General features: G+C 36.4%; 1 protein-coding gene across 1 annotated transcript in view; it reads left to right on the top strand.

Moving 5' to 3' along the window:
- The first annotated feature begins 5631 nt into the window (after positions 1 to 5631).
- LOC129280153 (EGF-like repeat and discoidin I-like domain-containing protein 3) overlaps positions 5632 to 25560 on the top strand; it is a 49420-nt gene continuing 29491 nt past the window's right edge. The window contains exons 1-2 of the mRNA XM_064112586.1: positions 5632 to 5656; positions 18569 to 18745. Coding sequence (XP_063968656.1) covers positions 5632 to 5656; positions 18569 to 18745 — 202 coding nt within the window. The remainder of the gene's footprint in view (positions 5657 to 18568; positions 18746 to 25560) is intronic.

Below are 25560 nucleotides of genomic sequence, written 5' to 3' on the forward strand. Positions count from 1 at the left end.
GGGACGTGCCCCCCCCCCCCCTTGAGAAGCCAAATTAATAATTTGTAATGTCAAAATGCAACGAAAAAAGACGTATGTCCCCCCTTTTGAACGTGAAAAAAATCTTTCTTTTTTTTCTTTTCAAATTTTTTTCACCTACGAAATCCTTAATTTTGGGTGAAGACGGGGATCAAGATCACTGACGTTAATTTGTGCCTGACGTTAGAATACGTTCCATGCACGCACTGGTGTACCTAGGATTTTCCAAAAGGGGGGCAAATTTTTTAGAGGATATTTCGTCCGCGAAAAAATGTGACAAGCCCCCCCCCCCCCAAAAAAAAAAAAGGATATTCACCCCAAATTAATTATGGATTTCTTAGCTGAAAAAAAAAAAGATCTTCACGTTAAAAAAAGGGGACATACGTCTTTTTCATTGCATTTTTACATTCCAAATTATTAATTTGGCTTCTCAAAGGGAGCACGTCCCCTGAATCAGTTGTGACTCGTCAGAGGGACAGTCTTCCCCCCCCCCTCCCCCCTTGGTACACTAGTGGTTCCATGCTGATACAGCGTAGATCAGAGTCTAGATATAGAGACTATAGACTAGAACTAAGATTTTAAAAAATTAGATCTAGGACTGGTTTTGTACACGGACTAGACATATTAAACCATGGCAAATAAGCTGATATTTGTCTAAACCTAATTAAACGTGAAGTTCGGAATTAACCAGTTCGAAGTTAACCATGACATTAGTCGGCTATTAAGTGTTGTAGTCAAGGCTCAAACCTCCAAGGCCAAGGCTTTAATACCCAAGGTCAAGGCTTCAATACCAAAGGCCAAGGCCAAGGCATGGAAACCCAAGGCCGAGGCCTGAAAACCTCAAGGCCAAGGCATTTCAAACTTACAATATACAGAACAATGAACTAACAATACTTAGGCGGCAGACATCACACATGGTAAAATGTATGTGAGCGAGGGGACTGAGCGAGAAAAAAATTAACCTTTGTACATTTAAAACAAAAATAATTTCATGATAGAGACCTATTAAAATAATGATATAGTTACCTGTGTACACATAATCCATAATTTTTGTATAGGCGATTTACATTGCAATAATTATTATTACCACGGTCATATGATCCTGGCATTCTCAACGTATGTTTTTCTCCATGCACTTCCTGGGACAGGGGCAGCAGAAAATTATCATGGGGGGGGGGTCAACGCCAAAAAGGCACCCATTTATCAAAATGAGTTTTTTTGTGCAAACAGATACATGTATTTTCAAAATGAGATTATGAACTGCGTGAAGTAATTGTGTGTTTTAAAGAAATTAAGTTGAGCAAAGGCCTTCTAAAATGATTTTTAATTATAAGATAGATATTTTGCTTTAGGTTTTACTTCTCAGCGAGAAAGCATAGCGAGCAAGCGGTTTTGAAAAAAAAATAAATTCTGATGTTGTGTAATAAGACATGGAAATTATTTTATTCTGAGCTGGTTTTGTAATCATGAAAAAGATGTGTATCTAACTAAAAAATAACTTTGCGCTCGCTAATTCTTTTTATATACTGACCAGTAAAGGAAGCAGTTAATTAAGCAGTTAATTACTGCATTTTAAATAAGATACATAACTCACCAATAAAAAATAATGCGAGCGCAAAGCGCGAGCTAAAAAATGTGTGATATTCCAACCTGAAAACTGGACATTCTAAGCATTTTTTTGTGAACGGGAAGAGAACGAGTACAATAATTGATGCGAGTGCAGGAAGCGAGCCAAATAGTTGGGATATTTCAACCATAAAGCAACATTCTATACATTTTTGTAACCATTAGCAGTACTGTACTAAACAATAATTGATGCAAGCACGATTCAAAATCTGCGATTTTCGAACCTTAAAATGTATTATGTTTTATTATTAAAGAAGGTATTTCTTTTTTAAAAAGGGCATATTTCATTTGGAAAAAAAAATCCTACAGGGATTTTTTTTTTGGGGGGGGGCAAGAGAGCACAAAGCGCAAGCTCAAATTTTCAAATGCTTAAACTGAAAATGAGTCATTTTTAGGACTCTTGTCAGTTTTCATATTTTTTTCTGCTTACAACCACTTTTTTTAAACAGTTAATTAATCATTAATTATTAATACTTATTGATAATATTAATAATTATTAATTATCAAATTATTTTTTTTTTATTATTATTTCTTGAAACCATATTGACACAAAAACAGATACGTTGTTTATTTCCTTGAAACTGTAGAGAAATGAGATTCAATGTTGAACGATATATGATTAAAAAGAAGTAAACATTTTTTCCCCTTTGTTTTGTCAATCTGACCCAAAACAAATATAAAATTTAAAAGAGAGATAGATAGAAGAAGAAGTCCCACCACCAAGAATAAACTTAGACAAGGGGGGGGGAGGGAAAGGAAAAGATGGAGTAAATGTGATATTATTTTTTGAACAATCTATTGCAGAATTAGCTTTTCTTATAGAAAGAGGGGGACAAATTTTGTTCACTCGCTCGCTTCAATCGCTTTCTTCTTCTTTTTTGACAGAAATTTTGCTCTATATATGCCATGCTTGGCCCCTCAAAGTTTCTGGCTCATCATGCCATTGACATAACCCATTTGGATATGACACAATTGGAGACTGTGTTCAAGTTTACCAAATCTTTTCTTGTTGGCCAAAGAAAATAATACAAGGAAAATCCTAATGGAATAGAAATCAACCTTGTTATCGTTCTTTAGAGTTAGCTATGTTTAAAGTATGAAAATTGTTGTCAAAATTGCAGTCAGATGTAAAAATTATTCTTGTCATCAAAGCACTATTATCTTGATCATGACCATTATTATTTACTGTCATTATCATCATATGATTACAACACATTACCAATACATAATGCTATTTTTCATAACTGATGTATTCTTTGTTTGAATTTCTTGATAATGGTGACAATTACAATTGATGACACTGCTAGTACACTTACTACTGCTGCTGCTACTGTTACTGGTGATTGGTAGTATTGACCATTAGTGTTATTAAATATATATTTAAAAAAACAATTGAAACATTTATAATTACTTATTAAAACAAATGAAAGTACAAAATACAAAATGCCTTGAAAATGCCTTTAAAAACAAATCAAGGCTCAAAATCCTCAAGTCCAAGGCCCTCTCGAGGCCAAGGCTTTGAAAAAGTAGCTAGGCATTAAGGCGCCTTAAGGCCAAGGCCGAGCATCAAGGCACTACAACACTGATTAGTGTAGTAGGTTTCACGGTACACCATGTATCTTTCTTGGGCAGATGTTGGTCCTGAAAAGGACCACCCAATCTCGACGTTTCGACAAGTGTGTTCTTGTCGTCCTCAGGAGAAAAAGACAAGAACACACTTGTCGAAACGTCGATATTGGGTGGTCCTTTTCAGGACCAACATCTGCCCAAGAAAGATACATGGTGTACCGTGAAACCTACTACACTATTCTTCTTCGCCATGGAAACCTTCAGAAATTATAACACTGATTAGTACTAGGCATTAATTAGACAGGTCCAGATTTGAGGTAAAGTTAATGCGCTAGCCTAAGCTAGCCCTACCCTAGCACATGTCTTGCCATTAATGGCAGCTAGTTTATTAAGTGTTTAAGAATTGGATATATATATATATATATATATATAGATCTAAGCCTATAAGACCTATGTAACTATGTAAGGGTACCGGTAATTTGACCATGTTAATTCATTCTGAGCAACGTGAATGCTTACGATCGGCACTGGTCGAGGCAAAGTCCACGCGCATGCGTACTCTCAATCCGAAGACGCAAGTCATGAATATTCATATGTTGGTCCAGAACTCGGTGGGAAAAATAATTTCGCGTCCGGTACAGCATATTCAAAACGTCTTAGTGCCTGATGGGCGTCTATGACGATTTGTTTTCGGTTTCATTTTTCCAAAAGTAAGAATATGTACATAAGGGATAACTTCCAAAATCAGATAAATCTACGTATATTATTGAACTGACGTGAATAAATGTCAGTTTGACGCACAGAAAATGAAATAAATCACAAATCATTCAGAATAGGGTTATAGGCAAAAAAGGCAGAATATCTCGATTACATCAACGAGAGAGACTCCAGTGAAAACATCAAAAAGGTATATACTCCAATGTGTGACCAAAAGGAGTTTGAAATACCCATACAATAGTTAGACTGTATAAATTGTTGCTGTTTTTAAATAAATTTTTAAACAAATAAAATAAAGGAAACTTGGAACTTTAGACAAACATCTGCTATTTCAGAAAATGGAATAACCAAAGTATTTGGCATATATACCCAACTGTATATTCTATTCATGATAAATACAGGCATGGATAAAAAAAAATTGCATGGAATGTAAGCAAAATCAGCCTTTTCAGGAAGTTGAGTAACCAAACTAACTGACAGATTCGATTATGTATGTCGTGATGAATTACATGTATATTTTATCGTATATGTAAGGACAAACGTCAACAACAAAATAGCAACGAATTAAGAAAAAGTTTAAGCAAAACATTAGCAATGTGGGAATATCTCGTAACATCAACGAGGTGGATTCCAATAAATTAGAATAATTGAAAAAAGGCTTGAATAACCCCCAAAGAAGTCAAATGCTTTATAAAAGTAGACAATTTTTGGCAAATTATAACAAAACAAACACATTTAGGAAATGGAGTAACCAAGTTTAGTCATGATAAATGAAGGTATATGTTTTCAGTTGGTGCATCTTGAGTCTGAAGAGTATGAAATACCACTTGGGAAGTAAGATGCTACAATTTTATTTCCATTTTTTTATATTGTAAACAAGAGCAGCCATTTGTGCATGGTGGAGTAACCACAGCAACTGAGGGGTTAAACAACAAAAGTATGATAAATATCGGTATCTTCAGTGAATACATCTTAAGTCTGAAGAGTATGAAATACCACTTGAAGATGCTACCGCATTTTTAAAGTATAAATTGTAACCTAACATGACTAAAACAACCATTTCTGGAAATGGAGTAACCAAAGCAACTAAGGGGTTAGACAGTACATAAAGAAACATAGGTTTACTGTTCGTACGTCTTTTAAGAGTCTGAAGAGTACGGAATGCCCCCTAAAGAAGATGCTACAAAGTTGATTTATTTTTTCTGTATGAATTGTAAACCAAAGCATCATTTCTAGAAGCATGGGAAGTGATGTAACCATAGTATCTGAGTGGTTGAACTGTATGCAAGTAAGTACATGTAGTTACTAGTCATAAAAATACATGTATTTGTTTTCCGCTCATATTTCATAAATATAGAAAATCGATTTATGAGAATGGAGAAATATCTGTCAAAAACTTGCTTGAATATCTTAAGGTAAACAGCAAATCATTGTTAGATTCCTTTTTCTTGCTTGATAACAGATTTCTTTTTTTTTCAAACATACATGAAAATAATCATGAAGAAGAATTTCATTTACTCATCCTGGTGCTGATAGTCATTCCAAGCGGATGCTCCTTTGGGTTTCCATTGAAGACAAACCTTAGTGTTCTTAAGAAATATCTTGGTCGACACGCCATCCTTTTTTCTCATGTCATATGCAACTTTTGCGAGATGACCGCGTCTGGCCTTGAGGGCAGGGGGGAGGTCGGTGCGGATCGAGATGCGTTTTGGAGTAGGACTACCAGGTATGGGTTGCGCGTTGACTCGTGGTCGTCGATCTCTATTCTCGAAGGCGGATAGAACTTTATTTCGGTCGGTCATATACACAAATTTGACAATTATTGGGTTGGGCGCTGTGGGTTGAAAGCTTGCGTCATTAGTCTGTCAAAGATGCAGTCTGTCATGAATCTGTCAAAGATGCAAACAAAAAATCCACGAGTGATGCGCTAAGCATTGGCAATGCAGGCACATCAGTATGTTGTGGAAATAATCAAAGGCTCAGAAAACATTGGGCCAGACTACTTGAGTCGATGCCCTGAGTAAATCAGTGTATGGTAACTTTTCTTGTGGCTATTTTGTTTTTTTCAGTTTAAGGTTACTGGAAAATAAATCAAAATGACAATTTTAGGTTGAGGGGCAAATGTCACTCAAGTGGATATTCAAAATTAACATTTTGTAATTTATTTTCCTCATTTAGTATAGGGAGCTTATAATAATTTTCAAGGATTGGATTATTTTAGATAAGCTGTGAAATAGAGTTCTTTGCAGCGAGCGATCTGTTGTAAATATGCTTGATAGGTGATCACTGGTGTAGAACTCTATTCTTTATGACCGCATGCCCGTGGTAGCATAAATTACGCAAATGAATTTGGGGTAAAGGTCACGAGCCACACCCGTCGCATTAGGTCGGGCAAGGCTACGTGCGTTTGGTTGGGAACCCGTCATTACGTTTCTTGTGTTGATTCGAAAATGTTCTGTTTCAGTTCCTGCCTGCAAGCTTAAGGAAAGCTGAGATGTTTTTTTGTTTTGTTTGAAGCCAGTGTTTGGTAATTTCTGTTGTCGAAGATGACACAGCTAAACCTACACTTCAGTTCCAATACATTCTTTTTTTTTTGGAAAACTCACGTGCGGTGGTAAGCGTTCATTTAAATCTTTATTCATTGCTTATCAGGAAATAATTTGTATTTTGAGGTTCTGAAGCATTAATCTATTATTACTTATTATACAAGCATGATAGAAGGTATCGCTTATGGTTTAATAGCTTTTTTGGAAATGTTATAGTGTGAAAAATGATCAATTATGACTCAAGCAATAATTGAATTTCATTGCATTCCTCTTATCAACATTTCCATTTGTTTTCTAATCAGATATAGGATTGGTGTGTATGTGTATGAATGCGAGTGGTTGTGCTCAGAGGGCATTCGGTAAATCATAATGGTTTTCAGATGAGATTTCTAGATGAAATTTTGAATTATTCTTTAACAGAGTTTCCGTTGGGGTTTAAAGCTGCTGATAATATGACGTCAAAAGGACAGTCGAAGCATTTACCGATACATACAACGTAGACGTCAGAGGGCGCTGTCTCCGGTGGGGCGCTACGGAATCGTCGAGGAGTCGTCGGTGGATCAGGACATTGCACATGCGTGACATCGATATCGTAGGACTGTTGTGTTTTGGCATGCCACATGTACATCGAGCCCATTCTCGAACTTTTTCAGGTTTTCCCCTTGTATGAATGTGTTTGATTGAGTGAGTGTTTGGGTGATTTATTTAGATGTCATTTCAGATCAACTTGGCCAAAAAGAAATTCATTGTTTAATTTGATATTACTTTATTGATAATGGAATTTCACTGATTGTGTGATATCAGAGAATTGAATTCTATTTGAACTAAATGTACTCAAAATAAATTCAAAGTCTTAAAAGTCTATTATTTGGTCTCTTGTCCTAAGATCTCCTTCTCTTATTTACTGGTTCCTTAACAGGGCCGTGACACAGACAAACCTAAATGGGGGATCCATCATGAAGCTCTAAACCAAAGAGAAGAAATTACATTATATTCATTATTATTTCTTCCGGACCTAGGCTAGTTTGTCGAAAATCAATTATATTAATCAGGAATGATAATAGCGATGATTGCCTAATCATTGCATGAACTAATCAGCCCCCCATGTCTGACCTTTGACCGCGCTTATCCTGTTTTCAGTGCGCGTGTCGCCACTCTGTCTATTGATAACTCTGGGCGTACCTATATAGGATTTTCCACAGGGGGGGGGGGGCAAATTCGTCCGCCAAAAAAAATGACAAGCAAAAAAAAGGTCTTCAACCACAAATAAAGGATTTCGTACGAGACAACAATTTGACAAGCATGACATCGGCATATATTATTTGACCGATAAACTGATCGGGCAATTAAATTAGAACAATATTTCTGTTTCTGTTTGTGGTAACTCCCGTAGGAACTCGGCAGGACAGCATATTTGCTGGTAAACGCCAAGCTGGTATATAACCAATTACCTATGAAACATTTTACGTCTAGGTTTATCAGTCATAGTGGCTGACGTTATAGACGACAGATATCACTCTCGGGCCTTTTTATCAAAGTGGAGACAATGGCAGAGTTGGGGTTCGAATTAACTCACAACCTTGCGATTATGAGTCCGATGCTCTAACCACTGGACCACACGACCCGGAACAACACCGGAACCAGATCAGATCCTTTGGGATCCATAGCACTGAAAGGTACGTTTTATATTCTTGGTCGCAACTTATCATTACGTTCTATATCATAAAACGTATTCTTCCACTCGAGACGCATTCAAAATTAATACAGTAAATCTAATTTTTTAATGACATTTTGAAATAAACTTTGACAAAAATATAGGAATATACATGGGAATGCTTTAAAAAAAACATAGTAAAAAGATGATGGACGGGGTTACTACGCAATGTCTGCCACGCACGTGACTTAATCCATGGTGATTGTAATTACTAGTACACTTACTTTGCAAAGTGCATGAAACATTTATGGCGTTATACAGGGTGTATCAAAAAAAAAGTTTACACTTGGAAAAAATCCTGTAAAATCATACATTTGTCATATTCTGAAGATTTTTCCACATTTTAATATTGGTACAGATCCATTTAAGCAAATGACGATATAACTGTCGAAAAAATATTTCCACTTGAGTGAGCACCACTTACTTTCGAAAAGTTGGTGAAAAATGATTTGCGCAGAACTGTGAAATAGTTATGCGAATAAAAGTAGACCATAATCATGAAGAAAACATGGAATTTTGCTAGTAAAATTGATTTGAAGATATATTTTACCTTTTTTTTTTACTTGTTTCCTTGTCAAAAACACTTCGAAGAGTGCTTTGCACCCCACTCCCTCACACACCGAGGCCATCGTGACGATATTTGCTTTACACTGAGCTGTGATGTACATGAAATGGCTTAGGCTTGATTCTCATTTTGTTAATCATTGTCAAGCATGTAAAAGTGTGGAGAAACAAGTATTAAATGAAAAATGAAATGTAAACCCACTTTAATTTATAAAAACATTGTGAAAAATGCTGGAGATGTCTGATATAAAATTTTGTTCAGATTCAGTTGCCCTCATATCCAGCTGGCACAAAAAGGGTGAAGGTTGTGCTCATTGGCGGCGGAAGCCAAACAAATTAAGGGGGTTCCACCTGAAATTTTGTGGCGGACACATGTAAAAAAAATTGACATGCAAAAAAAAAAAAGGTTATCAACTAAAAATTCAGGGGGGGACCACCTGAAATTTGTGATGGACACATGTAAAAAAAAAATTGACAAGCAAAAAAAAAAAGGTTATCAACTAAAAAATTCCCCCCTCCCCCCACCCACTAGCGTACCTACGGGGAGGGGCAGAGGGGCAGTCTGCCCCCCTGACGAGCCACCACCCATGCATGTATCACTGCACCCCCTGACGAGCTTGAAAGACCTTTTTGCCCCCCCCTGACGAAAATCCTGGAAAATCCTAGGTACGCCACTGCCCCCACCTCAAATTGAGGGGGGCATTCCCCCCGTCCCCCCCCCCCCCCCCCCGCCGGAAGCGAAATTATTTTTCCCACCGAGTTCTGGACCAACATATGAATATTCATGACTTGCGTCTTCGGATTGAGAGTACGCATGCGCGTGGACTTTGCCTCGACCAGTGCCGATCGTAAGCATTCACGTTGCTCAGAATGAATTAACATGGTCAAATTACCGGTACCCTTACATAGTTACATAGGTCTTATAGGCTTAGATCTATATATATATATATATATATATATCCAATTCTTAAACACTTAATAAACTAGCTGCCATTAATGGCAAGACATGTGCTAGGGTAGGGCTAGCTTAGGCTAGCGCATTAACTTTACCTCAAATCTGGACCTGTCTAATTAATGCCTAGTACTAATCAGTGTTATAATTTCTGAAGGTTTCCATGGCGAAGAAGAATAGTGTAGTAGGTTTCACGGTACACCATGTATCTTTCTTGGGCAGATGTTGGTCCTGAAAAGGACCACCCAATATCGACGTTTCGACAAGTGTGTTCTTGTCTTTTTCTCCTGAGGACGACAAGAACACACTTGTCGAAACGTCGAGATTGGGTGGTCCTTTTCAGGACCAACATCTGCCCAAGAAAGATACATGGTGTACCGTGAAACCTACTACACTAATCAGTGTTGTAGTGCCTTGATGCTCGGCCTTGGCCTTAAGGCGCCTTAATGCCTAGCTACTTTTTCAAAGCCTTGGCCTCGAGAGGGCCTTGGACTTGAGGATTTTGAGCCTTGATTTGTTTTTAAAGGCATTTTCAAGGCATTTTGTATTTTGTACTTTCATTTGTTTTAATAAGTAATTATAAATGTTTCAATTGTTTTTTTAAATATATATTTAATAACACTAATGGTCAATACTACCAATCACCAGTAACAGTAGCAGCAGCAGTAGTAAGTGTACTAGCAGTGTCATCAATTGTAATTGTCACCATTATCAAGAAATTCAAACAAAGAATACATCAGTTATGAAAAATAGCATTATGTATTGGTAATGTGTTGTAATCATATGATGATAATGACAGTAAATAATAATGGTCATGATCAAGATAATAGTGCTTTGATGACAAGAATAATTTTTACATCTGACTGCAATTTTGACAACAATTTTCATACTTTAAACATAGCTAACTCTAAAGAACGATAACAAGGTTGATTTCTATTCCATTAGGATTTTCCTTGTATTATTTTCTTTGGCCAACAAGAAAAGATTTGGTAAACTTGAACACAGTCTCCAATTGTGTCATATCCAAATGGGTTATGTCAATGGCATGATGAGCCAGAAACTTTGAGGGGCCAAGCATGGCATATATAGAGCAAAATTTCTGTCAAAAAAGAAGAAGAAAGCGATTGAAGCGAGCGAGTGAACAAAATTTGTCCCCCTCTTTCTATAAGAAAAGCTAATTCTGCAATAGATTGTTCAAAAAATAATATCACATTTACTCCATCTTTTCCTTTCCCTTCCCCCCCTTGTCTAAGTTTATTCTTGGTGGTGGGACTTCTTCTTCTATCTATCTCTCTTTTAAATTTTATATTTGTTTTGGGTCAGATTGACAAAACAAAGGGGAAAAAATGTTTACTTCTTTTTAATCATATATCGTTCAACATTGAATCTCATTTCTCTACAGTTTCAAGGAAATAAACAACGTATCTGTTTTTGTGTCAATATGGTTTCAAGAAATAATAATAAAAAAAAAATAATTTGATAATTAATAATTATTAATATTATCAATAAGTATTAATAATTAATGATTAATTAACTGTTTAAAAAAAGTGGTTGTAAGCAGAAAAAAATATGAAAACTGACAAGAGTCCTAAAAATGACTCATTTTCAGTTTAAGCATTTGAAAATTTGAGCTTGCGCTTTGTGCTCTCTTGCCCCCCCCCCAAAAAAAAAAATCCCTGTAGGATTTTTTTTTCCAAATGAAATATGCCCTTTTTAAAAAAGAAATACCTTCTTTAATAATAAAACATAATACATTTTAAGGTTCGAAAATCGCAGATTTTGAATCGTGCTTGCATCAATTATTGTTTAGTACAGTACTGCTAATGGTTACAAAAATGTATAGAATGTTGCTTTATGGTTGAAATATCCCAACTATTTGGCTCGCTTCCTGCACTCGCATCAATTATTGTACTCGTTCTCTTCCCGTTCACAAAAAAATGCTTAGAATGTCCAGTTTTCAGGTTGGAATATCACACATTTTTTAGCTCGCGCTTTGCGCTCGCATTATTTTTTATTGGTGAGTTATGTATCTTATTTAAAATGCAGTAATTAACTGCTTAATTAACTGCTTCCTTTACTGGTCAGTATATAAAAAGAATTAGCGAGCGCAAAGTTATTTTTTAGTTAGATACACATCTTTTTCATGATTACAAAACCAGCTCAGAATAAAATAATTTCCATGTCTTATTACACAACATCAGAATTTATTTTTTTTTCAAAACCGCTTGCTCGCTATGCTTTCTCGCTGAGAAGTAAAACCTAAAGCAAAATATCTATCTTATAATTAAAAATCATTTTAGAAGGCCTTTGCTCAACTTAATTTCTTTAAAACACACAATTACTTCACGCAGTTCATAATCTCATTTTGAAAATACATGTATCTGTTTGCACAAAAAAACTCATTTTGATAAATGGGTGCCTTTTTGGCGTTGACCCCCCCCCCCATGATAATTTTCTGCTGCCCCTGTCCCAGGAAGTGCATGGAGAAAAACATACGTTGAGAATGCCAGGATCATATGACCGTGGTAATAATAATTATTGCAATGTAAATCGCCTATACAAAAATTATGGATTATGTGTACACAGGTAACTATATCATTATTTTAATAGGTCTCTATCATGAAATTATTTTTGTTTTAAATGTACAAAGGTTAATTTTTTTCTCGCTCAGTCCCCTCGCTCACATACATTTTACCATGTGTGATGTCTGCCGCCTAAGTATTGTTAGTTCATTGTTCTGTATATTGTAAGTTTGAAATGCCTTGGCCTTGAGGTTTTCAGGCCTCGGCCTTGGGTTTCCATGCCTTGGCCTTGGCCTTTGGTATTGAAGCCTTGACCTTGGGTATTAAAGCCTTGGCCTTGGAGGTTTGAGCCTTGACTACAACACTTAATAGCCGACTAATGTCATGGTTAACTTCGAACTGGTTAATTCCGAACTTCACGTTTAATTAGGTTTAGACAAATATCAGCTTATTTGCCATGGTTTAATATGTCTAGTCCGTGTACAAAACCAGTCCTAGATCTAATTTTTTAAAATCTTAGTTCTAGTCTATAGTCTCTATATCTAGACTCTGATCTACGCTGTATCAGCATGGAACCACTAGTGTACCAAGGGGGAGGGGGGGGGAAGACTGTCCCTCTGACGAGTCACAACTGATTCAGGGGACGTGCTCCCTTTGAGAAGCCAAATTAATAATTTGGAATGTAAAAATGCAATGAAAAAGACGTATGTCCCCTTTTTTTAACGTGAAGATCTTTTTTTTTTCAGCTAAGAAATCCATAATTAATTTGGGGTGAATATCCTTTTTTTTTTTTGGGGGGGGGGGGCTTGTCACATTTTTTCGCGGACGAAATATCCTCTAAAAAATTTGCCCCCCTTTTGGAAAATCCTAGGTACACCAGTGCGTGCATGGAACGTATTCTAACGTCAGGCACAAATTAACGTCAGTGATCTTGATCCCCGTCTTCACCCAAAATTAAGGATTTCGTAGGTGAAAAAAATTTGAAAAGAAAAAAAAGAAAGATTTTTTTCACGTTCAAAAGGGGGAACATTCGTTGCATTTTGACATTACAAATTATTAATTTGGCTTCTCAAGGGGGGGGGGGCACGTCCCCTGGATCAGTTGTGACTCGTCAGGGGGGCAGTCTGCCCCCCCCCCCCCTTTGGTACACTAGTGGTTCCATGCTGATAGCGCGTAGATCAGAGTCTAGATCTAGAGACTAGACTAGAACTAAGATATTTATTTTAGATCTAGGACTGGTTCTGTATACGGACTAGACATATTAAACCATGGTAAATAAGCTAATATTGGTCCAAACCTAATCAAACGTAAAGTTCGGAATTAACAAGTTCGAAGTTAACCATGGCATTAGTCGGCTATTCATATTAGTATTTTGGCATTAGACAGGTCCAGATTTGAGGTAAAGTTAATGCGCTAGCCTAAGCTAGCCCTACCCTAGCACATGTCTTGCCATTAATGGCAGCTAGTTTGATAAGTGTTTAAGAATTGGATGTATATATAGATCTAAGCCTATAAGGCCTAACTATGTAAGGGTACCGGTAATTTGACGATGCTAATTCATTCTGAGCAGCGTGAATGTACGATCGGCACTGGTCGAGGCCAAGTCCACGCGCATGCGTACTCTCAATCCGAAGACGCAAGTCATGAATATTCATATGTCGGTCCAGAACTCGGTGGGAAAAATAATTTCGCCCCCCGGAAGCGGGGGGGGGGGGATTGTGCTTACTAAGTGTTGAAATTTCATTTTGGGTGGAAAATTTTTTACAAAATGCTTGAATGTTTCTGTTTTATTTCAGTTGACTAAAATTGCAAGGGAAATGTATGAGAAATGTTGTGCAGGGTAAGTTTGATTTCGCCCTTACCCCTTGACACAGCATGAAAACAAGCATTTCTGCGCAAACAGATTTCTGCGAGCTTCACAAAAACGGATAGTGCTCACTCAAGTGTAACATTCTGTCAAAACTTTTTAATTTCACTGGATAGATGAGACCCAAACCCAAGATTGTATGTGAGAAAATTACCCACATGTTGAATATTTATTAATTTCAAGGGCTTTTTCAAAATGTAAACTTTTTTTGATACGCACTGTAGATTCAACTCAGCAGTGACATGGATCTGCTCTGGGGGCTACACAGACAGAAAATTAAGTTTAACACGTACTGTCATTTGTTGTAACAATATCGACAGGATGGATGGCAATCGACAAAGGGTAAGATAATCATGTTTTTTATTGTTTTTACTCCAACATCATTTTATAAATTATTTATAATTATGTTCATAGGCTATACTAAGTGCAATACACATATAATTCTTTTATGTTTTTTTTTTCTTTTTCGTTTTATTTTTACAAAATAATATACAAAAGTTGTTGGCCTGGTTAGGAATTAACTATAAGAGCTTTAAACCAATAATATTGATTTATTTTTAAAAATAACTTATCTTACATGAATGTACATCAGCTCGTTTATCATGTTTATGATCTATTACTAGCATGGGTTTTTTTGTCTCGCCTGTTTTTTTCTGCAGACGTTTTTCTATATCATTGTGTTCATCTGCAGCACGCCACATGTAACAGGTAGGGTGTAATATATATATATATATATATATATATATATATATATATATATATATATATATATATATATATATATATATATATATGCATAATATAATATAATATAACATAATATAATATAAATATGTGAAAATATGATGGTGATGATGATGATAATGATGGTAGTGTTGGTGCTGAGGATACCAAACTTGATAACATTGAAGATGATGACAGGGCCGTAGCCAGAAGCATTTTGTTGGGGGGGGGGTGTACCAGCTAAATTTGCCAACTAAATTTGGCGTGACAGCGCCAACGTGAGCACAGGGGGGGGGGTCTGATGGGGGATGTGCCCCCCCCCCTACAATAATCACATGCTAAAATATTTTGAATTTTTAGAATTGAATTAGTGGCATTTGGTGAATACTTTAAATATACAAAGACATTTGCACTGTAAAAATAAACATTTATGATCAAAATAGAAAGGCTAGTGTGCCGTAGTTACTAACTTGCAGTATAATGATATACCCTATGCATTAATAATATCAAAATAAAAGATTTGTTAATTTTTAATTGACCTTCTGTGCAATATGTCTCAACTAAAATTTCAAGAGTGCTACTGCTGACAGTGGCGTACCGTGGGTCACAGCATTGTGAGGGGGCACCAGCAAAAATGTTGAGTCATTAAGTGGGCGCGCGAAGAGCGCTCAATTGCCAGGTATACTGACCTAATAGAGACATTTTAAGGATTGTGCCATTAAACGGATATGTATCTTAGTGATCAAATAATGCGAGCGCGAAGCGCGAGCTGAAAATGTTTCATATTCAGTCCTAAAAAGGGACATTATAAGCAAAGTTTTGTAATCATGATACGTACCTGTCTCACAAAGAAACAATGCCACACCCCCATACCCCCCCCCCCCCTCTAGCTACGGCCCTGTATGATGATGATGATGTTGATTATGATGAAGGTGATGATAAGTTCGGAATTCCCCCCTTCTTCGCTCCGTGAAATTTACAGCATTATTTTTTTTTAATATTCCTTCAAATCTCAATTATTCCAGTAGGTGGGAATTTCATAAAGGTGTTTGTAAGTTGTGAGCGAAATTTACAAACGACATGGTTATTCTATGCAACATTCAATGCAAACTACAGACCCATATCATTATTATCAACTTTTTCAAAAATATTAGAAAAGATATTTTTTTCACGTACAATTGACTTTTTGAATAATAACGAAATTCTAACTTGTTGTCAGTTTGGTTTTAGAAAACATCATAATACATCTCATGCTATCTTGTCCCTAATCAACAAAGTAGCTAACTCTTTTGACAAAGGCTCCCATACGATAGGAATGTTTTTAGATTTTTCTAAAGCGTTCGACACAATAGATCACCAAATTCTTTTATATAAACTGTCACATTATGGTATTAGAGGTATTGCGTTAGACTGGTTCCGTAATTATTTACACGAACGCCAACAATATGTTAGCATTGGAAATCATGCGTCACAATTGAGAAATATTAATTGTGGTGTCCCTCAGGGTTCAATACTTGGCCCGCTGCTTTTCATACTTTATATCAACGACTTTAACAGATTCTCGGACTAATTTTCATTTATTATGTATGCAGATGATACCAATCTTTTTTTTCACACACAAACATAGAAACTCTTTATCAGATAGTCAACTCCGAATTAAACTTTGTGTCAACATGGGTTAAGGCCAACAAATTATCCCTAAATCTAGAGAAAACTAATTTCATGCTATTTAGCAACACATTTAATGAACTACCTTATCCAATTCTAATAGATAACATACAAATAAAACAGGCAACTACAACAAAAATTTTAGGAACATTCAGTGATGACAAACTTTCATGGAAATATCACATTAATAATATATGCAAGGTAATATCTAGAAATGTTGGTGTAATAAACAAGCTCAAATGGGTATTCCCCCCTAACATTCTGAAATCTTTATATTCAACATTAGTTTTACCCCCACTTGAATTACGGAATACTCGCCTGGGGAAACAGTGCAACATATATGTTAAATAAAGTATTACTCTTACAAAAAAAAGCTATGCGGATCATAAATCAGGTTGATTTTAGACATCATACAGACGGTCTTTTCCAATCAAACAATATTCTAAAAATTTACGATATTTATCGATTGAATCTTGCGATTCTTATGTATCAGTATAACAACCAAGGGTTACCCTCCATTTTTAACAACATATTTCGAGTCAATAATGAAATTCACCGTTACCCAACTAGACAAATCAATTTGTATCATCTGCCAAGGACTCGTACAGCATTTACACAGAACACTTTTATATTTACTGCCCCCAAATTTTGGAATTCCCTTCCCCTAAATACGAGAGAGAGCTTAAGTATAGGTACATTTAAATTAAAGGTTAAAAATTCACTACTTCCCCCTACTCACAACAAACCTCAATTACTTGATAATCATACAGATCCCACCTCCCCCCGACCCCTTTCCCCCACTCCCTCTTCCTTATTTGTCTTTTCCTTATCGTTTTTTTTTTTTTTCTTATTCTTTCTCCTTGTCCCCCGTCCATCGTTCTGTTTGTTTTGTTTTGTTTTGTTTGTTTGTTTGTTTTTTTGTTTGTTATATCATCCATGGCCATGTATTTATCTTCCATATGTTCAGCGATTTTCCTACTATTGATGAATGATCATTTACCAAGTTTACATTATATTACGTTATTTACATTATTTACGAATTCGAGAGATCAGCGTCCAACGAGCCTAGCTTCTCAGTTGGTCTCTCTTTTTATTTCACCCCTTTCTTTTTTAACAAACACACGAATACTCAAGCTTTTAAGAATGTTAAGTTTTATAAAATGAGGATATATAAGTATCGTATTTTGTTCGTATAATTACCCAATCTTTGCAAATGTATAAGGTCGTTACTTTTGTTCATTTTTGTAATTGTATTTATGTATTTGTATTTATGTATTTTTGACTTGTATGTGAAAAATGGAAAGAAAAGAAATGGAATAAATCAATAAATCTAAATCTAAAAAATCTATACACCAAATTTTATTGATGTTGATTTAGCGCAAAAGAAAGGATCACTAGTCGTACGTAAAGTCGCTCATAACTTGCGAAAAGCTTTCTGAAACACCCACGAGATGTGTAGTTATCAACTTAATATTGGATGAGCCTATTAATATTTTTAGCAGAAATATGGCGCAATATAACTGCTGTGGATCATCATCATAATGATCATGATGCTAAATCGCCTGTATGATAAAAAATCATAATGGTGATCAGAAAATCATGATAATATATGGTCTTGATGAAAACAATTGCTCTCCAATGTTATATATCGTTTGTAAACTGTCTCAATAACAAGAATAAATCATCAGCAATAGAAAGATAACGTACGAATCTTATGCACTTAATTTATATGATATCAATGCAATTCAATAACAAAAATGGGAAATAACATAGAAATGTACTACACAAAAGTACACATGATATATAACATCAAAATGAACATTTTTTAACGTACAATTACCCTCGTTTGCATAATTATTCTTCTTCAATTGGCTCAAAGGATCGTTCTGTAAAAAATGAAGTGCTAATTTAGCACTTTTTCATTTTTACAGTGGAGAGAGTAGAGTTTTGTATTCCATAAAAGTTACCAAACGTTTATTGAAATATTTGTGAATTTATTCGTTTATTCATTCATTTATTTATTTGTTTATCATTTAATGATGTTTTTATTCATTCATCCATCTGTCTATTTATTCATGACAGGTGCATCGGAGAGCCTAGGGTCATGCCCGTACCTAATACCGTCCTGCCCACGTGTTGAAGTCAATGGCAACGTCATTCAGTACGTCGCGAAATTGACCCCCTTCGTCCCTGAGATGCTGGCAAATGTTGTTCCCGAAGGGGCAAGGGGAGGGACATATTATGCTTGTACCAGACCAGGTAAGTCACGTGATTTAGAGTAAACTTGATACATGTAACTGTTATCAATTTCACTATCAATCAAACCAGGGGGTCGTTTCATAAAGCTGTTCATAAATTAAGAGCGACTTTAAGAACGACTGGTGATCCTTTCTTTCGCGCTAAAGCATCTCCAATGAATCTACCATTTACCACAAGAAAGGATCACCAGTCGTTCTTAAAGTCGCTCTTAACTTACGAACAGCTTTATGAAACACCACCCAGGGACCCGTTGCATAAATGGTATTTTGTTTGCCAGAGTTTTTTACGGCAAAAAGTTTTATGCAAGTGGTCCCAGTAGGATTTTTTTCGCTTCAACGACGCCTAAAAGAACATAGAATATGTATTGCCAATGCCCTTTATGACAAAGCACAACCAATAAGCCTTTGTCGAAAATGGGTGAAACAGCCGTTTTGTCCTGGACTCTGGACAAAGGACGGAACTGCTGTTCTGGCTCATAAATCTTCGACAAAGTCCTCACAGCTGTTCATTGAATTTTGAGAGCATTTTTTAGTACATTTACTGTGTTCTTGAATCCGTCCCCGTTACAGTTGCGAAAAGTCGCTATTGATGCAGACACACTCCAACGAACCTACTCTGAACCAACCGAACCGCCATTCAAATGTGCATAATTGTACGTTATGAAATAGGGGTGACAGTATATGCGTCTTGCCAATAACACATTTTATTGATCTCAAATTCTCGATATAGTAGAAAATTCTTTTTGTTTCAATGGGGGCTTCAAAATGGTGCATTTTGCAATTCATGTAAAGGCTGTGCTTCTACTTCAGGACATCGTAATAACCCTATCCTGACAAAGACGTAGGACGTCGAAAATTAGAGGTTAATGAGTGTTTTATTTCCAAAGACGCAGTAACTGTCACCACTATTTTTTACTATCGATGCCAATACCTGAAGTTGTGAAATACTTGTAGATATTACAGATATAGACATGTAAATTCATTCAAAGATTTTGAAAAATAACGTGAAGCAGATCATATTTTTATAATACTTCTTTGTTCATGTAGACCTATTGCCCATCATTTGAATATTACCGTATTTAAAAAAATAAGCGAATCTTTTAAATGCAATAATTTTCTTACACTACATTTTTTTGGAGAAAAATGACAATGTTATGTTTGTTTAAACTCAACTGGGCGTTGTGGCGTGCGCCTGTAATCCAAGCTATGTGGGGAAGTTACAAATTGATGCAGAGGTTCGAGCCCTGGTCACGTCTTTCGGATGGTGACGTTAAAGGTCGGTCCCAGACGTAAATAATCATTTCTGATTGATACACGTCTGACAAAACTCAAATACACACACTGCAAAATGTCATTGTGGACTGATAAACTCTAAAAAATATTGGGTAAAAATGCTCCATGAGGGTAATTGTGTGTCAAACCAACATTGGGCATTTTTATTGATCCAGTGTGATGAGAATTTTGCTCATTCTTAAGTAATTGCTGCTTATTTTTTAACCTTACTGGACAATATACTTCACGCATTAGGTAAAATACTGCCTAAAATTGGTTGGACACATAATTACCCTAGTGTTGGTTAAAATTTTACCCAATATTTTTAAGAGTGTAGCAATATTCTATTGTTGTTTGAATCCTCCCTGTCTCACATAAACTAGACAGTTGAGTTTAATGGCATTGTCTCGCATGTGTTTCTGTTTATGGTAACTCCCGTAGGAACTCGACAGGACAGTACTTTGCTGGTAAACGCCAAGCTGGTATATAACCAATTACCTAGGAAACATTTTACATCTAGTTTATAGTGGATGACCTTATAAACGACAGATATCACTCTCGGGCCTTTTTATCAAAGTGAAAACAATGGCAGAGTTGGGATTCGAACTTACAACCTTGCGATTATGAGTCCAATGCTCTAACCACTGGATCACACGACCCTTGTTCAAGGTGCCTTGCGGTGTTCTGGTGTTATAGCCGCATACCGACCTTCCATCACACACATGCATGCACTATGAAATTTTCGGAGTGTTAAATAGTAATTGCATAGCGTTATTAACAATTTAATTTGTTTGCATGTATGTACAATTTTCAATATTATGATATTATATTTTCCATCTTTATGTATACTTAATATTAAATCAATTGGAAAACAAATTTATTTGTATGCACACGTCGACCAAGAAAAGAATCTTGAACCTTAACCCCAGTTCCAGTGTTTTCGTCATATGTGTTTTATGACAAACTATTCCATTTTACCTTCGTGTCTTATACTCTCATTTCACACACATAATATGTAGAGTTATAAGCTTCAGCCATCCGTTAACATCTCATAATTATTACGAGCTTCGACATCGCCTTGAAATACAATCAAGAATATACAGATGAAAATATAGCTGCGGAATTATCACGCTGTCCAACAACAACAAAGTGAATTAACAAGAGTGCCCCGAGTTTGTTTATTAATTAATAACAACAAATCTTCATATCCTTTAGGATTCCAGCCATTTCTTCTCCAGTCAACGGTAGCAATCGTTACAATGTTGGAGGACATGTCATAGACACTGGCGGATACGGGGGGGGGGGGAACAGCCGGCCCGTGCCCCCCCCCCCCCCCTTGAGATGCACAATTGAAATTTGTAATGTAAAAATGCCGTAAAAACAGAAGTGTGCTCCCTCCCCTTCTGAATATGATAGTGAAAACTTTTTTTGCTTGTCCAATTTTTCTTCGGGAAAATGTGCCCCCCTATTGGAAAATCCTGGATCCGCCCCTGGTCCTACAACTATTTCGATTCGTGATACAATATGGGCGACGTTTATTGTTAACGCTACTCCAGGTTAAAGTAATTAAGGCAATCTAACTTCCATGTTTTTTAAATAGTTTCATCAAATCAAAACAAAACTAAATTGGGTAATTGTTACTGCCTTTTCACATGGCCTTTCTTTATTGGTGAGACATATTGATAATGGTGAATATTTTTTAAACACTCAATATAGAAATTATCAGTGTTTGAGCTCAGGAAAGTGTTCATTAGGTGATCGAAATTAATTGAACACTATGTCAACTAACAATTAAATTGCTCGTCTGGTTACTGATCACACATATTGTTGATTTGCTTTGTGTATGATTTGACAGTTTATATATTTAGTCATTTTATGTCGGGTAATTCACAACAAACAAGCTTTATTGAACAAACAATCGGTCCTGTAAAGAGTTTTGATTAGAAAATATCTGGAAAAGACACTTTCTCTTTCAAATTATTAAGATGTGGATATTCAATTCACTGTTCTCGTATATGGACAGTTTGTCCAATTTGATCGCTGTTATTAAAGATGTTCTTTAAGATTTTTGTTTTTGTTGTGTTTGTCAGCTCAAGATTTTCTATTTCAACGTTCAAAGAATTACGCCTCACCTTGAATTTATGCTGTGGCAATTTTTTGTTCATTGTCCCACTGGCTCCGGAGATAAATGAATATTGGTATATTTGTATATGTTACCCCAACCTTGCGAAGTAGAGAGGTACCCTCCCCCCCCCCCCCCCCCCCGGATGTTCACAAATACGACCCTGAGTACCCATAATGAGGAAGAAAGTTTCCAACGGCCGTGGACATGCAAGAGAAAATGCCAAAAGACCTTTTGTAGCATATCCTTTAAATATTGCATGATTCGATTGTCTGTTTTGGCCATGGAATTTGTTTAATTAATTCAATTTAATTAACCTTTGGTTGTAATAGAAAAGTGAAATAGTCAAAATTTAAAAAACGACAACGAGCCATCAATGATCATCATTTCGTGTCAATTTCACGAAGGACGCTTTTTTAATTATTTTTCGAGAAAATTAATGACGATTTGAAGAATGCTTTGCAACCATAATGCCGCATCATCATCAAATGTCTTTCAGATAGGATGCAGTATGGGCATGCATTTTATTCATTTATCTATTTATTTCAGTCTTATTTAAAAAATCTTTTCAGAACCAAGAGGCTTGCTTTTCAAAAGAGCCCTGTTACATGAATATTTCAATACAAATGAGAACTTATAATGTACAAAACCATACAGATAGAACTACACAAAATAACACAACACATATGTAATTAAACTTAATTGAACTAAAATAAACTAAACTGAACTAAACTAAACTAGACTAAAAACTTAACTAAAAACATAACAAAACAAGACATAAAAAGGGAAAAGGAAACCGGTAACCAGCACGACATCAAAAGTATTGGCTTCTATTATTATAATAAAAATGAACCAGAAAATGTCCTGCATTATTTTAACAATGATGACAGGTTGATTGTGCGTATTTGGGTCTTAAAATAATTGAGTGTAGTTGCTGTACGAATATAGGTTGGTAGTTTGTTGTAGATACTTGGGGCTACAAATCAAAATGATCTTTTTCAAATTCAGTACGGGGTTTTGGTATGAACAGTGGATTTAATGTAGAATGGCGGGTGACGTTTTGTGGCAAGACCATTCAAGTAATAGGGTGCTAAGTCATTAAGTATTTTAAAGACTGAGATACAATACTGATAGTTAATTCTACTGTCAACGCTTTGCCATCCGAGACTGTTTAGTAAAGTTTCTTTGGTGTGTTGTCTGCGTTAAGAACTAGTCTTGCATATCTGTTCTGGGTGCGTTGCAGTTTTATCAAGTCCGTTTTGTTACATTTTCCCCAAACCACCGAACAATAGTCTATGTGGGGTAGAATAAACGAGTAATATAGCTGTGCAAGGATTTTCTCTGTTAAAAATGACTTTATCCTCCTAATGCACGCTATTGCTCTATTTATCTTTCTAATTGTATTCGATATATGTAATGACCAGTGGGGACATCCCGATAGACCGCGGGTCCGATAGACCGCGGGTCCGTTAGACCGCGGGTCCGATAGACCGCGGGTCCGATAGACCGCGGGTCCGTTAGACCGCGGGTCCGATAGACCGCGGGTCCGATAGTCCGCTGGTCCGATAGACCGCGGTGTGTGTAAAATTATGATCAGGATCTAGTGAATTCCAATGTCATCAAGAGGTCAAATGATACGAGGCCATGGGGTTCTATCAGGTGCGGATCCATGGGGGGCCGAGGGGGAACTGCCTCACCCCCAGCTCAAAAAAGAGGGGGTAGAGGGGAAAAGGGAGAGAATAAAAAAGAAAGAGGAAGATGGGAAAAGAAGAGAATAGAAAAGAGAGTAAGGAGAAAGGAAGAGAAGAAAAAAAAGAGAAGAAAAAGGGGAAAGGAAAGACATAGAAAAAGGGAGAAGAAAAGGGCAAAGAAGAGAAAAAAGAGAGGAGGGAAAAGGAAGAGAAGAAAAGAAAGGAGAAAGGAAAAGGAGGAAAAAGAAAAAAAGAGGAAGGAAGAGAAGAATATTTAAATAGAGAGGAAGATGGGAAGAAAGATAAGAAAAAAGAGAGAGAGAGGAAGAGGCCGGGGAAAAGAAGAGAAGAAAGAGAGAGAGGGAGGAAGGGGTGGGAGAGAAGAAAAAAAATATTAAAAGAGAAAAAGGGGAAAAGGAAAGAAAAAAAGGGAGAAGTAAAGGGGGAAAGAGAAAAAAAGTGGAAGAGGGAAAAGAAAGAAAAGAAAAGAACGGAGTAAGGAAAAGGGGGAAAAGAAGAAAAAAAGAGGGAGGAAGCGAATATTATTTAAAGAGAGAGGAAGATGGGAAGAAAGATAAGAAAAGAGAGAGAGAGAGGAAAAGAGGGAAAGAAAAGACAGAAAAAAGAGAAGAAAAGGGGGAAAGAAAAGAGGGGGAAAAAGAGAAGAAAAGGGGGAAAGGAAGAGGGGGAAAGAAAGAGAGAAAGAATGAGGATAAGAGAAAGAAAAAAGAAAGAAAAGGAGATGGGAAACGGAAGAGGGAGATGTTGACCTGGACGTCGATTTGATGGCTCCAAAATGACGTTCGAACTATGGGGCGCCGAACTGATGTTTGAACTGGGAGGGGGCGCCAAATTGATGTTCGAACTATGGGAGCGCTAATTTGAATTTTGACCATAATGCGACAAATACATGTTTCAGAGAGGGGAGGGAGGGCAAAGTTATATTTCACATGGGGGCGCCAAGTTTATGTTCAACCGAGGGCGCCAAATTGACCTTGAACTTAGAGGGCTTCATGGAAATTCATTTTCGACCGGGGCTCAACATTGCTCGTATTGCCTGTTTATACTGAAATATAATATGTCCTGCCCAAAAAACTTAAATTAATGCAGCTGAATTAAAATATCCCGTTTTTACGATAACAGACAAAAACAATGTTTTCGAGTTTTTAGTCTGTTTAGCGAGATAGATACCCTGTTCAGGCTCACAAAAAAGGGTTATTATCAAATTCAGCTCGCGCTACGCGCTCGCAATATTTGATTAATGAGGTATGCATCCTCTGCTTCAATCCCACATGTAAGTGTTAGTGTTTTTCAAGTCAACATACATAGGCCGATCCAGGGGGCAAAGATTTCCCCCCCCCCCCCATGGTGGCGCAAAAAAGGGGTAAGAAACAGAAAAAAAGAAGAGAAAAGGGACAGGCAATTAGAATAGGAATTATACCTTAGTCCTTCTTAAGTCAGTATATAAAAAATTTGAGCTCGCGCTTCGCGCTGGCATCAATAAAATTGTTTAGTTATATACGCATCCCGACCTTACAGATTTTTATGCTAACGAGAAGCACAAGCTGAAAATATTTGATATTCTACCTGACAACTGAAAATGTATTTTTCATTTGATCATTATAAAAGTTTTCAGCTAGCGCTTCGCGGTCGCATTCATTTCTTAATAGATATGCATCGTGTTCATCATAACAACTACTAACATAGGCGGATCGAGGCGGCCCGAGGCCA

This window comes from Lytechinus pictus, chromosome 17, assembly GCF_037042905.1.
Source record: "Lytechinus pictus isolate F3 Inbred chromosome 17, Lp3.0, whole genome shotgun sequence".
Taxonomy (NCBI): Eukaryota; Metazoa; Echinodermata; class Echinoidea; order Temnopleuroida; family Toxopneustidae; genus Lytechinus; species Lytechinus pictus.